Here is a 16,391-nt window from a genome sequence, read left to right on the forward strand (position 1 = left end):
AGCCAGTCGTCGAGGTAGGGATATACCTGCACCTGCCTCCTACGGAGGAAGGCTGCTACGACTGACATGCACTTGGTGAACACTCGGGGGGTTGTTGACAGGCCGAAATGGAGAAATGTGAACTGAATGTTTTTGGCTGACCCCAAACCATAGAAATCGTCTGTGTGCAGGTCGAATAGCTATGTGAAAGTACATGTCTTTCACGTCGAGGGCGGCATACCAGTCTTCTGGATCCAGGGAAGGGATAATTGTACTTAGGGAGACCATGCAAAACTTCAACTTCATCACGAATCTGTTGAGTCCTTGCAGATCTAGGATGGGTCTGAGACCCTCCCCCTACCCTTAGACTTTGGGGATTAGGAAAAAACGGGAATATAACCCCTTGCCCCTTAGCTCCTGAAGAACCTCCTTCACTGCCCCTGCTGCGTGGAGTGTCTGCACCTCCTAGATAAGCAGTTGCTCGTGAGAAGGGTCCCTGAAGAGGGATGGGGAAAGGAGGTGGGCAGGAGGGGAGCAGCAGCAGAATTGGAGATAATATCCCACTTCTACCATGCAAAGGACCCAGCAGACCCATGTTATTGGGGACCAAGCATGGCAGAAGTGGGACAGACGATTCATAAAACAGTGGGAAAGATCCAGTGTAATAGCAGGTGCACCGTCCTTGGGCGCATCTTCAAAAGGCCTTTTTTACAGCCTGATGAAGGTCTGGTTGGGCCTTGGCCCCACCCAGAAGGGGGACTGGAAGGTGGTTGTTTTGTTTTGTTTTGAAAGAATATCAGGGTTGGAAGGGACCTTAGAGGATCATCTAGTCCAACCCCCTGCTCAAAGCAGGACCAATCCCCAGACAGATTTTTGCCCCAAATCCCTAAATGGCCCCCTCAAGGATTGAACTCACAACCCTGGGTTTAGCAGGCCAATGCTCAAACCACTGAGCTATCCCTCCCCCGCAGATTTGCGCCTGCTGTTCCTGCCCCTACACCTATAAAAATCCTGCCTCGGCCAAGGAGGATACGGGCGTTGCTGTTGCAGTTGAGGCTTGAAATGTTGTTGTTGGGTTGCCGGGGTGTGCATACCCAATGACTTCACAGTTGCCAGGGAGTCTTTGAGACTGTGCAGCTTGGAGTCCATTTGCTCCGAAAATAACCCTGTGCCTTCAAATGGTAGGTCCTGCAGGATTTGCTGCAGCTCAGGGGACAATCTGGAACCCTGTAGCCATGAGCTCCTCTTCATGGCTACTCCTGAGGAAAGGGTGCAGTGGCTGAGTCCATCGAGTCCAATGAAGCCTGGTGGGAGGTTCGCACCACTGCCTTCCCTTCATCAATGATCACTGAGAACTCTGCTCTGGAGTCTGGTGGAATCAGCTCCTTAAACTTCAATATGGAGGCCCACGAGTTGAAGTTGTACCTGCTGAGGATAGCTTGCTGGTTAGCTATCCTCAGCTGCAGGCCCCCAGTTGCGTAGATTTTCCTGCCAAAAAGGTCCATCCTTTTCCACTCCTTGGATTTAGGGGTCGGCCCTTGCTGCCCATCTCTTTCTCATTCACCACTGATACTACCAGGGAGCATGCTTGCGGATGAGAGAACAGGTACTCATACCCCTTAGAGGGAACGAAGTACTTGCGCTCTACCCCCCTGGCAGTGGTTGGAATTGAGGCAGGGGTCTGCCAGAGTCTTAATATTGCTCTGAATAATTTTTATTAGTGGCAGAGCTACCCTGGACAGTCCCTCTGGCTGCAGGTCCTGTGGTCAATTGGGGGAGGGCCCAAGGTTGAAGCTCCCGCCACCACTTCATCCGGGGACGAAGATGAGGAGGCCAAAGGTGGTACAGGATCCTCCTGACCCTCTGGCTCGCTGCCCTCCTCCTGTTCAGTGTCTGGGGCCCTGTGGCAACCATAGCTGAGGCAGTAGTAGCCTGGCCTTGCAATGGGTCATGCCTCGGAGGCGACCTGGGCTGGCTGTGGGGCTTGTGCCAAGGTCACCTTGGAACCCCGGGGCATAGGCCGGTCTTTGGCTATCTGGGATGGGTCGGTGCGCCGAGGCCACCAAACGGGAGCCCCTGGAAGAGGAGCCCTGGGCCTGTGGTAAGCCCAGGAGGTTCAAAAAGGCCATTGTGCTGGAGGCTGCCACTGTGAGTTGTCATGCCTTTGGCAACTCCCTCCGTCACTTGTTGGATCTATGCCTGCTGCGATGGGACTAGTGCAAGTCACCACCCGAGTCCAAAGACACGGATCTCAACTGAGATGACCACAGTGATGCCACATAGTGCTACACCGGGGACCTGCACCGTGTTGATAATGCAGGGGCCAGGTGTCAAGATGCCCGGGCCGGGGACTGAAACCGGGAATCCAGTGTTAGGGACTGGTGTCTTAGATCTGTTGCCGGGGGTACAGTGTTGGTCCTCTCTCGGAGCCGGGGATCGCTGCTGCTCCCTCGTCGGTGCCAGGGAACACTGTGTCGCTGGTGCCAGGGAACCCTTCGTGGAGTCCACTGCTGGAGAATGGTGACTTGTGGATGGCGATCTGGAGCGGTGCTGAGGCGAATAGCGCCGGGCCAGAGAGGGTGACTGCTGCATCATGGCCAGCTTGCCTCTAGATGGCCTCTGATCGCTGGGGGCTGAGGAGCCGTCACCTCTATTTAGTCTCTGACAGCTTCAAAAGTGTCCGGGGTGGATGGTAACTCCAACTCCTCCACCTGGCACTGCCCATCCCGGGAGTCGCTGTGTGCTGCACTCGACGGTCCCCTCGTGGGAACCAAAGTCGATGGCGCTGACTCTTGTCGCCTAGATGCCGAGGGCTCCTGGTATCGCATCTGCGGGTCCCGCTGTTTTCTGCCCCGGGGAGCGCCCCGTCGGCTTGTCTATGCCGCTAGTACAGCATCGGTGAATGTGAATGGTGCCGGGTTGTCTGGGCCTCCTGCGGTGCCAGACAGCGCCGGTGCTGAGGGTCTCTTAGACTAAAGTCCTTCCTTGGCACCGTGTCACATACCGATGCCGGGGCACTCCGTACGGATGCGCTCAGTGCGGGGTCCTGGCAGTCTGCAGCAGACTGGGGACAAAGGGCGGATTCCATGAGCAACTGCTTCAATCGGAAATCTCACTCTTTTTTAGTTCTGGGGTGGAAAGCCCTGCAGATCTTGCACCTATCTATCTGGTGCATCTCCCCCAGACACTTCAGACACGAGTTGTGGGGGTCACTCGTTGGCATAGGCTTGCTTCAGGTTCCACAGGGTTTAAAGCCTTGGGCTTGCGGCATGCCCCAGGGTGGGGGTGGGGGGAGGGTTTGGGAGTGGGGAGATCCCACTCCCAAACCTCACTATATACACAATATATATATACACACACACACATATATATATATACACACACACACACACACACACCAACTAAACTAGGCTAAGATAACTATATGAAAGAACGCTACGGGAAGCTCTTGCTAGGTAAGCAACCGCAGTTCCAACGACCGTCACTGGCGGTAAGAAGGAACTGACGAGGGGCTGGGTCGGCAGGGTCATATACTGAGTGCCATGCAGGCGCCACTCCAGGGGGCTCCACAGCCAACCCAACGGGAATTGCTAAGGGAAAACTTTCCAATGACTATGCATGCAGCGCGCTCACATCTGACTGGAAATGACATGAACAAGCGCTCGAAGAAGAATCTCTATTTCAGATGTCAGTGTGAAAAATGCTTAGGACCACTTCTGTTCAGAATATTTACAGGATAACAAGAAATCATATGAGTAGCAACTGTACCCCTCAGCCAAATATAACATTTACTGGCTTTAGGGCAGACGAAGGACCGTGGCGGCGGTGGAGCACCTGCCGAAATGCCGCCCAATTTCTGCGGCATTTCGGCAACAACGCCTCTCGATGACATCACTTGTCGGCGACAAGCATCATCATCGAGAGGTGTCGCCGCCAAAATGCCGCAGAAATTTGGCGGCATTTCGGCGGATGCTCCACTGCCGGTCAGGACGTGGGCATATTTAGATGCCCCCATGGTCGCCATGGCACCCGCGGGCACCGCGTTGGGGACCCCTGCTTTAGGGCTTGGTTATTAGAATAAATATGAAAGCTAAAAAAAGTGGACACACAAGAAGCATGTAGAAAAGCAATACTTACTTCCATATGGACTCTCTGTCAGTAGGGTATTTGGTTAGGTTTTTCAGCAGCTCCACCAATGCAAGATGGATGCCTTCTTTAGTCGAGACATTGGTGCAGCACAGTAGTTCATGAAGTGCTTCCCGAATGTCTCGGGAGGAATCCTAAAAACCAAGAGCTCTGACTATTAGCATGCACATGTGTATGTATATATATGCATATATACATATATTTTAAAATATGTTGATTTTTTTACTTGGCTTGTAGAATTATTCCCATAGGTTCCGTAAATCCAGTGTCTATTTCTAGTAGGTTACAGCAAAACCCAGAGGAACATCAGTCCAGCCCAACTGCTGCAGGCTCTGTTTCTTTTAAACTCAGCCAAGATGTCTCACTTACACATGCGCTCCCTTTCACGGATGAAAACTTTTCCACTCTTCAGTCTCTCAAATGAAAATCAGTAGGAGTGGTTAAATATACCAACCTGGTATCCTCAGGCACAAAGTCTCTCGTAGATATTTAGAGGTGCTGGGTAATTACTGCCTGGCCAAGCAGATGATGGCTGAAAACTACATTTAGCCATTTAGGAAGAAGTGTTCCTTTATTCAGCATTTGAAGCTAGAGCCTGCAGGCCCTTAATCAGGCAAAATTCCCATTCAATTCAGTGGAAGTAGTTATGCCCCAGGCAGCCTTAAATGGGTTTGCAAAGGTGTCACTGAAGGCCATATTCTGGCCTGCAAAATCTATTATTGGAGATGATGTATGGGATGAACAGAGGCAAGCATGACTCTCAGTTCCTAGGTTGAGTTTTCCAGGCTGGCAGTCAGGGCGGCGGGGGGAGTGGGGGAGGATCTTTTTTGAACTGCACAGAGCTTGATAACGGAATCCAATGAGACAATAAACATGGAATCCCACAATGTCATTTTTGCAGTCACCTTTTAAGGCAGAAAAACACTTCAAGAGGCACTTTGCTGCCAGAAGTGTCACCTTTCACATACACCGTAACATGGAGGTCCTATAGCTCTATTTAAGTAAGTGTTTACTATTGTGCCATAGCTGAATTCCAATTTGAAAAATTACATTCTACCTGCCTAAAATACACTCTAGTTTCAAATGCACACATTATTCTTCCTCTTCACAAGCACTTATGCAGTGTTACTGTGTGCTGTTAAAAAGCTTTTGTGTTCTGCTCCAGAGGTGGCTGCATTTCAGTGGTAGATTTTTTTTCTTTTATTTACGATTTGCTGAACACCAACACCATGAGAAGAAACAGAAGCCCTGGTGTTAAGAATCTCAGTCTAACTAAACAAAGATAGTGCTATAGGTGCAAAAGGGTGGAAGTACCACAGGGCTGTGCAGAATGTTCAGTGTTTGTCTTTTATTTTATTAATTAAAAAAAAAAAAACAACTGCTGAGTGGACAAAACTTCACAAAGAAAGTGTGTTCCAAAGAGGGACTTGGGAGAGCCAATGAAAGTATCGCATGCAAGGTCAGGCATAGGGATCGCAAGGAAAGTATTAGCCAAAGTGCTCTGAAATCCTTCAGGATCAGAGATGCGATATAAAGCATCAATTATCACATTTTAGCTGGCATAACATGAATGTATTTCTACGCTGATTTATCAAACAACAAAAAAAGGTGTAGGACGAAATTTTCAAACATGATTAGTGATTTTAGGTGCCTTGATTTTTGGGTATCCAACTTTAGCTTTTTTGACAGTTTAGACCAGAGGTAGGCAACCTATGGCACGGGTGCCGAAGGCGGCACGCGAGCTGATTTTCAGTGGCACTCACACTGCCCAGGTCCTGACCACCAGTCCGGGGGGCTCTGCGTTTTAATTTAATTTTAAATGAAGCTTCTTAAACATTTTAAAAACCTTATTTACTTTACATACAACAATAGTGTAGTTATATATTATAGACTTATAGAAAGAGACCTTCTAAAAACGTTAATATGTATTACTGGCACGCGGAACCTTAAATTAGAGTGAATAAATGAAGACTTGGCACAGCACTTCTGAAAGGTTGCTGATCCCTAGTTTAGACCATACTCTGTATCAGCATAAATCTTGACTTTTTATACAAAAATCAAAGGTAATAAATTCTAGGAGATCAAAGACAATGACCATGGGAAGCTCTTTCCGAAGAGAACACTTGCCTCCAAGACAGCTAGCACGGTATCAAGCTGGTCCTCTCTCAGCGTTATGTTGTTGGAGATTTTTCTCATTGTGTGTATCGACTGCAATCTTACTTCTTCGATCTCATCATTAAACATGTCTACTAGAAAATCAAGACACTTCTCTGCAAAAGACTGTGAAGACTGAGCCAGCATACAGAGGGCCTCAACTGCAGCAATCCGAACCTCTGAAAGAAGGAGAAAAAAAATCTTATTTTGGATTATTTTTAATACTGATCAAAAGCTATATCACCTAGTGGCCAGACCTCTAGCTATGCAAGGGTAAGAATTTTGATAGGAGACCACTAAGGAAAATCTAGACAGCTCTGGTGATTCAGTTAGGTATCATTCACTCCAGTTCTGAACAGCACAAGCTACCATTTGAAGTGACACTGAAGGTATTTTCAGGTGAGAAAAAAAAAATTATTATTAGATTATTAGAGCTATGATGTGTTTTGCAGGAGTAGGGGTTTGGATAATTACATTCTGCCTCCCTGTAGTCTTCCTACCATTTCAATTGTCTAGAGTGTTCTTCACATCCTTCCTTCACTTGCTGTGTAGTTCTCTACAAACGTTACATTTCACCCCAGGGTGACTGTGTTTCAATAGCAGAAGAAGTGAACCCTGCAGTGGTTCTCACACTGTGGGTCGGGATCCCAAAGTGGGTTGCGACTCCGTTTTAATTGGGTCGCCAGGGCCGGCTTAGACTTGCTGGCGTTCGGGGCCAAAGCCCAAGCCCGAGGGCTCAGGTTACAGGCCCCCTGCCTGGGGCTGAAGCCCTTGGGCTTCAGCTTCGGTCCCCCGGCCGGGGAAAGTGGGGCTTTGACTTTGCCCCTCCCCCGGGGTGACGGGGCTCGGGTGGGCTCAGGCTTATGTCCCCCCTCATGGGGTCATGTAGTAATTTTTGTTGTCAGAAGGGGGTCGCGGTGCAATGAAGTTTGAGAATCCTTTGTTCAGAGCTACGTGATCCCTCAGAAGGGAAGAGGTACCATGTGAATGATTAATATGCACGTTATTGGAAAGACCAGAGGGGATAGCCAAACAGCCAACGTGTATTCATGCTGTAAAAAACACTGTAGGTATCTGAAGTACCTCCACATGTAATCCACTAAATGAAGGCAAAATACTCTCTCATCTAGTTTCTGCAAGCTTTTGTGAATGGCGATCATAAAAACAACAGAACCAAATCTGACATGTTATAAGATATTTCTGTTTTTCATCCAAAAAGCTCAGCTTGAAAACACTGAATTAAAACTTGCAAATGTTAGGCCTCATTGTTCTTGAAAAACATGCTGTGTTTCTTGATGCCTCTGATTAACTGGAAAAAATACTATCACAGTAAAATGTCTGCTTATTTACTTATAGATCCTTTCCCCTCATCCACCAACCTACTCACTACAGTCAAGGCAGCAGAGATTAAACCACATTTAATTGATACTGCTCTGACAAGGCAGACTAAGATACAGATTAAAAATCAGTGCATGGGAAGGCTGCAATGAGGTGTATAAGGTGGGACTGTAGACAGTAGCACTTAAAGTGCAGTAATGGTCAGAGGGGTGACTGTAAATAATTAATTTCCACATCAGTTCACCAGATCTGTGCGTATTCTGAGTCAATCACTTTCTTCACTGATAGAAATGCTACCTTTGGCACTGCAGAGCGAAAAATCTATGTGACAGCAAGTTGGATATTGTGGTATGGAAATCAGAATTGTTCCAAGGGAAAAATCTTTATTATTAAGCCAGAGAGAACCAAGGTTATTTTTCACATCCCAGAAAGATTTTGAAAGAAACACCATGTAATTTTAATTGCAAACTGAGCAAGTCTAATACGGAAGTCATAGAGCAACAAACCATCTTTACAATGTGATTTTACAGAGATACTTTTTAGAGCACACCCTGTATTTCCTAATGTTGCTCCATCCATGCGATAAATTTTAAAAGCAACAATCAGCAATTACAGCTCTCAGAAATTTTCAGCTTCAAGGCACTTCACTAACATTAACCCTCTCAATAGCCCCATGGAGATACAAGGAGTAAGAATTATTCTCAATTCACAGATGGGGAAGCTGGGGCAGAGAGGTGAAGTGACCTTGGTGAGTCTCATCAACAAGGTCAGTGTCATTGTCATGGCCAAGTTTAGAACTCCAGGGCTTGGGTCCCAATGTTGTGCTCCAAACTACAGCTGGCCAACTCTGTTGACTATTTACAGTGAGAGAGGATGAACATGCTTTAAATTGTTGTAAGATTAATGTAGTTTCCCCTTTCTCTAGACTCTAGAGACTCTGTCCATTTCCAGCAATTAAAGTTTCCAATTTAGGAATCAATCAATCTAGCTTACTAAAGTCAATAAAAACACATCCAGTGGGAGGTAGATCTGGCCCCTGAACAGTAGAAGTAGGCACTCTTTTCCCCACACACGTACCTAAATTAACTGCTTATAAAAAATGACTGATTTCAGGGTACCCTAATACAGAACGCTTTGCCTGTCCAAAGTGCTGAGCTAACATTAATTCAGTCTTGCAAAGTCATGAATATTTACCAACTGGGAACAAAATCTACTTGCTCACCCTCACCAAGACGGTAATAAAGAAAAAAAAAAAAAAGCCTTGCAATATATTAGTCATTTGGGGTTTTTGTTTTTGTTTTTTTAAAAAGAAGATCTGTTCCGGGCAACATGAATTTTGGAAGGCTACATTATCCAGTATGTTAGGGACCTTACATTCAAATCCTCTTTGGCTGCCACATACAAAGTTAACACTCACCATACATTTCATCTTCCAGGCCATGAACAAAAGCCCCACAAGCTCCCGATTCAATCAAGTTCACAGCGCCTGTGTCTATTTCTTCTTTGGGTGCATCGTCTCCCCATTTTCTGCCACTTGAAAACTCCCCAGAGCTGTAAAGCTCTTTGGCTCGTTCATGTGCAGTGCGCTTCCGCTGTGAAAACGAATATTATGATTGATTACAACCCAGATATATCATAAAGACTATTACATTTTAAAGGAACTATTGGTGTATTAACTGACTTGCTCTGGTTCCATAACAAGGTTATAGCAAGAGGCTTCAACAATGATAGGAGGAAGAGATGTAATTGCTGAGAGACATGAAAGCTATCCTCCTCTTATGTGAAAAATTACTCAATATTTTGTGCTTTGTTGTCACTAGGAAAAGAATTATATCTAACGTGGTTTAATTAACATATTGTTAAAACACAATTCTGTGGTTACCCCTGTTAAATTGCAGCTAAGCCCTACCACTTTGACATGACTGTCTGTCTATATTAGATACTAATTAGCATTAAACCATGTGTTAATCAAAATGTCTGCATATTTCCTAACACACTTCATTTGCCCAGGGCAGACAAAGCCTTACATTCACTTTCCATTAGCCCCATCACCCTTGTGAGATACAGATGAGTTATCCCATTTTGTAGATGGAAAAATTGAGCCAAAGAGAAGAAGGATTTTGCCCAAGGTCACGATATGAATCAACTATAAAAAGTCAGGGTTTAAAAAAAAAAAAAAAGAATCCCAATTCTAAGCATTACGTCATTTGAAATGACTGCCAAGGAGATCCTGTAAGATCTTGTACTATAGCATGTTCCCAAACCTGGAACACAATCTTTCTGTTCACAATAAATAAGAGAGAAGCTCTAAAACAAGATGGTGTCAAGCTGGCATGCTAATCCCACTCTCTCCTCAATGAAACCTCAACAGCCTCAGGAGTGATTTATTACAAGAACACAAAAGCTAATGAAGCAGTTTAGGCTTCATTTTCTGTTAGATTAAAGTCAACCTGTCATGATTAATCAACTCTCAATTGCCCTGAGGCATGGAAAAGATAAACAAGTATGTTCGACATTAACATACCTGTTGTGCAATTTTAGTATGCTAGGTATATTGGGGGGGGGGGGAGGACAAAATAATAAAAGACAAGGTTTATGTACCCTCAAATCTGACATCAGCTTCTTGTCAAGTGTCTGCTCCAAGAAATGGGAACTAACTTGCTGCATAGATCCCTGAAAAAAAACAAACAAAACAAAAACAAAAAACACATTATGTGAAGAACCAAGATGGTTACGAATATAAGGCAATAGAATCTGCTAAGTGACACACCGCAGCACAGCGACCACTCATTTCTGTATTTCAAGGGGTTTATATAATGCTCATCATTGCAGTATTGAGGAGATTTTAAGAGTTTATGAGTATCTGCATATAAATTAATCACAGCACCCCACTTTCTATCTATAGGTTTCAGAGTAGCAGCCATGTTAGGGCAGGTCATCACTACCCACTGGATCGGCGGGTAGGGATTGATTTATTGCATCTCGTCTAGACGCGGATAGATCAATTCCTGAACGCGCTCTCTGTTGACTCCAGAACTCCAGCTCGCAAGAGGCGGAAGCGGAGTCGATGGGGGAGCAGCAGCGGTCAACTCACCGCCATCCTCACGGCCAGGTGAGTCGACCTAAGATACGCTGACTTCAGCTATGCGTATCTTAGGTCGACCTCCACCCCACCCCCCCACCCCCCAGTGTGGGCCAGGGCTCAGTCTGTATCTCCAAAAAGAACAGGAGTACTTGTGGCAGCTTAGAGACTAACAAATTATGCTCAAATAAATTTGTTAGTCTCTAAGGTGCCACAAGTACTCCTGTTCTCTATCTATAGTTGGTCCTAGGTAGGGATCTAAAAACCTGGCCTTGATGTTGGGGGCCATAAATGAGATTTTAGTTGTGCTGAGTAGTCCATTCCCTGCAGAGGAGGGAACAGCTGTGAATCCCCAGCTGGGAAGCTGTTTTCAAATGGATCTGCATATACGCTAGCTCCACCATTCCCCTCAAAACTGCATTGAAATTTTGACAGAAATCAATTATTCTAGACACTGACATCATATACAGTATCGACCAGCAAATCCAGTAAACAAAAGTCAGAACATTAATGCTCCCCTCATAAGAACATAAGAAAGGCCGTACCGGGTCAGACCAGGTCCATCTAGCCCAGTATCTGTCTACCGACAGTGGCCAATGCCAGGTGCCCCTGAGGGAGTGAACCTAACAGGCAATGATCAAGTGATCTCTCTCCTGCCATCCATCTCCATCCTCTGACGAATAGAGGCTAGGGACACCATTCTTACCCATCCTGGCTAATAGCCATTTATGGACTTAGCCACCATGAATTTATCCAGTCCCCTTTTAAACATTGTTATAGTCCTAGCCTTCACAACCTCCTCAGGTAAGGAGTTCCACAAGTTGACTGTGCGCTGCGTGAAGAAGAACTTCCTTTTATTTGTTTTAAACCTGCTGCCTATTAATTTCATTTGGTGACCCCTAGTTCTTGTATTATGGGAATAAGTAAATAACTTTTCCTTATCCACTTTCTCAACATCACTCATGATTTTATATACCTCTATCATGTCCCCCCTTAGTCTCCTCTTTTCCAAACTGAAGAGTCCTAGCCTCTTTAAAAAGGCATTTAATATACATAGCCTTTCAAAGAGTCCTAGCCACCCCTCACATCCTTCTTTCCCAAACATAGGCAAAAAAGACAACATACTGTGACCTTCTACCAAGAGGACATGAGAATAACAAGGAAACTTACCAACAGTTTAGCAGCTTGCACTCTAACAACCCATGAGCCATCACTGACCATGTGACATATTTTTCCAAATGCATCATCAACTAAGCGAATTTCTTCATTGGAAGAAGGAATTGGTACAATGCTGAATAAGACAAAGGCACACAATATAAATCACCGTGCTGAGACTTTGCCATGAAGGATAACACATTTTATACAAAAGCCAATGAAATAAACAGCGCTGTACTACTACTATATAACACAAGGAATCTTAGGAACAAAAAAAAAAAAAGTCATCTAGTCCAACATGTCAACCCCCTTTTGGCTTATCAGGCTATAGGTATTTAATATACATAGCCTTTCAAACCACTACGTAAGGGACTTCTCTAAGACAAAACCTTCAGAACTAGCATGCTTACTCCCTTCCTGTATAGCTTTTTTAGTCAGTTTGCATACAGCACATACCTCTCAGGATACAGCTGACTGAGGACCCAGATCAACTGAACTGCAGCGCTGCGTACCTGTTCATAATCATCTGAGAGCAGTTTGCAAGCCTGAAATGAAGGTTTCCAAACATTAATCTTAAACCCCTGCACCAGGTTTACATTTAAGCTTCCATTAAACTCTCCTATATGATAAAGTACAGATTCTATACCAACTAGGTCAGGTTAGGAATCAAAATGCATTTAGTTAGCTCAACCTAGTCCTACCAGACCTTTGTCCATTACACAAATTCAGTGCAATATTTATCAGATTGGTTAGCTCTGCTCAGGTGAGCTCTAGGACTGGCTGAACTACACAGAGACATGTGAAGAATGTTGCACAGCATCTGTCCTCACTACAACAGACTATGCTCCACATTATTCTCATTTTCATAGGCCTTGATCCTGAAACCTTACCCATGAAGGTAGACCCCATCCTCATCAGAACATCAATGAAACTATTTAATTCTGTTCAGGCACTTATACTGCGTTCATCACCACAGTATGAGAACCTTCCAGTACTACATTAAGCAATGTGACAACACACCTGCCACATGTTGTTTGTTCGCTCATCCTCTCTTCATGTGCAGTGCAGTAACTTGTTTTGGTAGGGTTCCCCCCCACCCCAATAAATATACCTGTTGCTATGAGTTTACATAAGAGAAGGCAGGTAAAGAAATGCACTTTGCACCAGGAGCAGAAAGTGGAGGGGTTTGTGATGGTCCTTAGCTCTTGGCAGAGTTCAATCCACAGTCTCAGTCCCGCGGAGAAAGTTCTGTCTCCTGCACAGATGAGCTTTACTCTTAAAGCGGAGAGTTCCATTATCCTAGAGGAGCATAGTGGTCAACCACGTCTTTGTCCCAGCACTTTAGACAGTCTTTTAGATATCCTGGGCCCAGGCCATGGAATGCTTGGAAGACACTGCATGCGTGCAAGATTCCACTTGCAAAGGTTAGACTGCAGGATCAGGGCCATAATTACTAAAATGCCTCACCTTTTCCCCAACCCTCTCCCTCCTCCAGTAAAAGTAAGCATACCTGTCTGGACTATTATAGCTGAGAAAACTAGGATTTTTAAAAGACTTGCATTTTCAGGCTACCAAAGGCAATGATTCATATAACCTAACTACACATGCTGAACGCAAATTACATCATCTCCACAGCTTCACTACCCCTGAACATACTTCCTTTCGTATTGAACTACTCTGTCACAGAAGCTAAAAAGGAACTTGCACAATATTTAATAAGGCATTACCTGACTGTAAATAGTCTGCTGCAATTTTAATCCTCTTTCATGTAGCTGCAGCTATAAAAGGAGAAAAAAAACAAATAGATGCTTTACCACATGGTTTTAAATAAGATAGTCAATTTTCATTGCTATTGTCTCTGCCATTTGATTACCATTGACTTGAATCCCATAATAATTGCTTCCTATAGCAGTTGATTCTCTGCTACATTCAACCATTACATGACCTCTGCTGAATTAAATATTGTCATCTTATTATGATACATAATTATCTAGACTTTGGTATAAAGTTTGCCTCCATCATACTTGGTTTTTACATTAGTGTGTCCAATAACACCATCTTTCTCCAGTCTTCTGGATAGTTGTGCTTGACAACATGAATTCTCAATAAATTCTTGTCCTGAAAACATTCTAAACTACTGACCCAGCAAAATGTAGAAACTGCTCTAGCCACCACAGACGATTTCTACACAGAATACTGTAGCTCCATATGAGTTTCTGAAGTATAAATAGTAAGATAGAATTATATATGTTCCCTATACACGGAAAGACCATCCGGTAGGTGTCATCTGAAAGAAAAGCATTTATCTTTTCTAGACAGGCCTCTGCAGACTACAATTTACAAACGACGAAAAAATATTAAAACAGTAGCAAAATAGTCATGGGCAAGGTTTTTTGGTGCCTCCAAAGAATGCCTTCTGGTCTCAAACCACAGAATGATGGAGGCTTTTGTGCTATGATAGTAAATTGTCCTGGCAATAAGAATCTAGGTTTGGACATTCAATTTAACCATAAAAAGTCACATGAACATGTTTAAAAAAATATCTGTAAAGAGAGTTCTTAAAATACAACAGAAGTGGATGGAAAGAGCAGAGGGAGATCCCAACCAGAACCTACTGAAATCCTGTATTAAATGCTGCCTCTTTTTCAGAAGTTTAACATGTGCTAATTTGAATATCCTCCATCCCCACATGGAAACGGCTTTACCTTACTAGCAGTTGCTGAACACCCAGTTGCTGAACACCCAGATTACTGAGCACTGCACAAACACTATTTTTAAGCACAAACTTCCTCTTGGATTTTTCAAGTTAGTGAAGTAGTAGTTCTTCCATCAGCAACCTTCTGATGCTATATCCCAACAAGCATTAGTTGGAGTGGTCAGTATTGAAAATAACCAAAGCTAACGCAAGGAAAGCATATTTATTGCTAATCGGAATGTGCCTGATTTTGTTAAAAAATGATAAAATGTTATAAAATGAGAAACTTCCAAAATATATATTTATCCTCTACTAATCTATTGTACAAGAATCTGGATATTCTCCTCACACTAGTTCAAGACCAATTTAATTGAAACTTGGGTAACTTTAATTCTCACATTTACCAGAATGACTTAATAAATCACCCTCCTGTTTGAGTTTTTCTGACTCAATTTACAACCACTTATAAGTTTTCTTGAGTTACTCCTAATACATTTAAGTGTGCAGCAGCATTTACCATAGCTTTTATAGCAGCAGTCCTAACACGAGGGTCCTGGTCATTGAAGTGGTCCCCTATTATCTTCTGGACATCTTTGGCAGCCAGGCTTTCAGCTTCTTTTGTGGCACCTTTTTCCACGGATCCAAGATAGCCAATCAGCTGGAGGCACTTGTTTCTGACACCATGGGATGAGTCCGTCAGATACTGTATAATGGAAAAGAATAAGAAATGTTTTTCTTGGTATTTTTTCCTTTCAAGCAGCAAACTGTTTCACATAAGATGAAGTCTCCCAAAAGTTTGTGTTTTGTTTTAAAGTTACAACAGTTTTCAGGGAAAAAATCCAATAGTAGCTTTCCTCAAATATTTGATACTTATTTTATTCTATACATTATCAATCCTACAGAATAACAATTTCATGAAGAAGTTTAATCAGAAATTTTACACACACGCACACACACACTACAGTTCTCTCCATAGAAAACTGCTTTTTTGGCAACAAATTAAAATAAGCTGTCTCATGAGGCATTATTTTCAAAAACAGTTGCAGATGTAATTTAGGCAAAATATTGCACACCTAAGCAGCACACACAAAATGAGTAACTGCTCATGCAACAAGGATATTTGGCACTTACAACCATCCTCCCCATTTTACAGTTAAGAATAAAAGTATCAAAGTTGGAATTCAAGAGTTCCTAGTCTTGTGCTCATACCAAAACTGTCTCAGAGTTTATATGACTTCAGTACCTTAAAAGATATCCTTAAATTTATTAGTTCTAACAAGAATTCCTGTCCCACAACAGATTGAGACTGAAATCAATGAAACATACACTATTAAATCCCTTCCAAAAAAGTGTTTTAAAGATCTTTTAGTATAATACAATTTCTTCTTATATATTCTCCTCCTCTAACACTTTACTAGAGGATTGATCATAAACCAAGGATAAGCAGCATATTTTAAAATTAAATTTAAAGAGGAGTGACTCACTGACTCAGATAATTTTTTCATTAAAATACCAAAATGGAAATAGGTAATTATGGATAATTGATTAACTCTCATGGCAATTCATTCTGCAATTTTTATTCAACGCGGCTACTCCATGAACAGAATGTACTTTGGTTACAGACATAATTGTAACAAATTCAGAATGGTCAAAACACTTATTGATCAAATCAAACACAGTCGGTATAGTTTTTCCCTTTAACAACAAGATTATCTTAGCTATAAACAGACACTGTTTTCTTGAGACAAGATGGGTGTGGTAATATTGTTTATTGGACCAACTTCTGCTGGTGAAAGAGACAAGCTTTCAAGCTTACACAGAGCTCTTTGTTTCTTTTATCTT

At 43.4% G+C, this 16,391-nt stretch overlaps 1 protein-coding gene across 3 annotated transcripts in view; it reads right to left on the reverse strand.

Annotated features, from left to right (window-relative positions):
• INTS4 (integrator complex subunit 4) overlaps positions 1-16,391 on the reverse strand; it is a 63,141-nt gene that overhangs the window by 35,999 nt on the left and 10,751 nt on the right. For all 3 annotated transcript variants that reach the window (XM_039497137.1, XM_039497136.1, XM_039497138.1), the window contains exons 5-12: positions 15,067-15,252; positions 13,582-13,632; positions 12,311-12,399; positions 11,870-11,990; positions 10,219-10,290; positions 9,035-9,209; positions 6,253-6,458; positions 4,117-4,259 (exon numbers count right to left, since the gene is read on the reverse strand). In XM_039497137.1, the coding sequence (XP_039353071.1) occupies positions 4,117-4,259; positions 6,253-6,458; positions 9,035-9,209; positions 10,219-10,290; positions 11,870-11,990; positions 12,311-12,399; positions 13,582-13,632; positions 15,067-15,252 (1,043 nt within the window). The remainder of the gene's footprint in view (positions 1-4,116; positions 4,260-6,252; positions 6,459-9,034; positions 9,210-10,218; positions 10,291-11,869; positions 11,991-12,310; positions 12,400-13,581; positions 13,633-15,066; positions 15,253-16,391) is intronic.

The sequence above is a fragment of the Mauremys reevesii genome, linkage group 1 (assembly GCF_016161935.1).
Source record: "Mauremys reevesii isolate NIE-2019 linkage group 1, ASM1616193v1, whole genome shotgun sequence".
Taxonomy (NCBI): domain Eukaryota; kingdom Metazoa; phylum Chordata; order Testudines; family Geoemydidae; genus Mauremys; species Mauremys reevesii.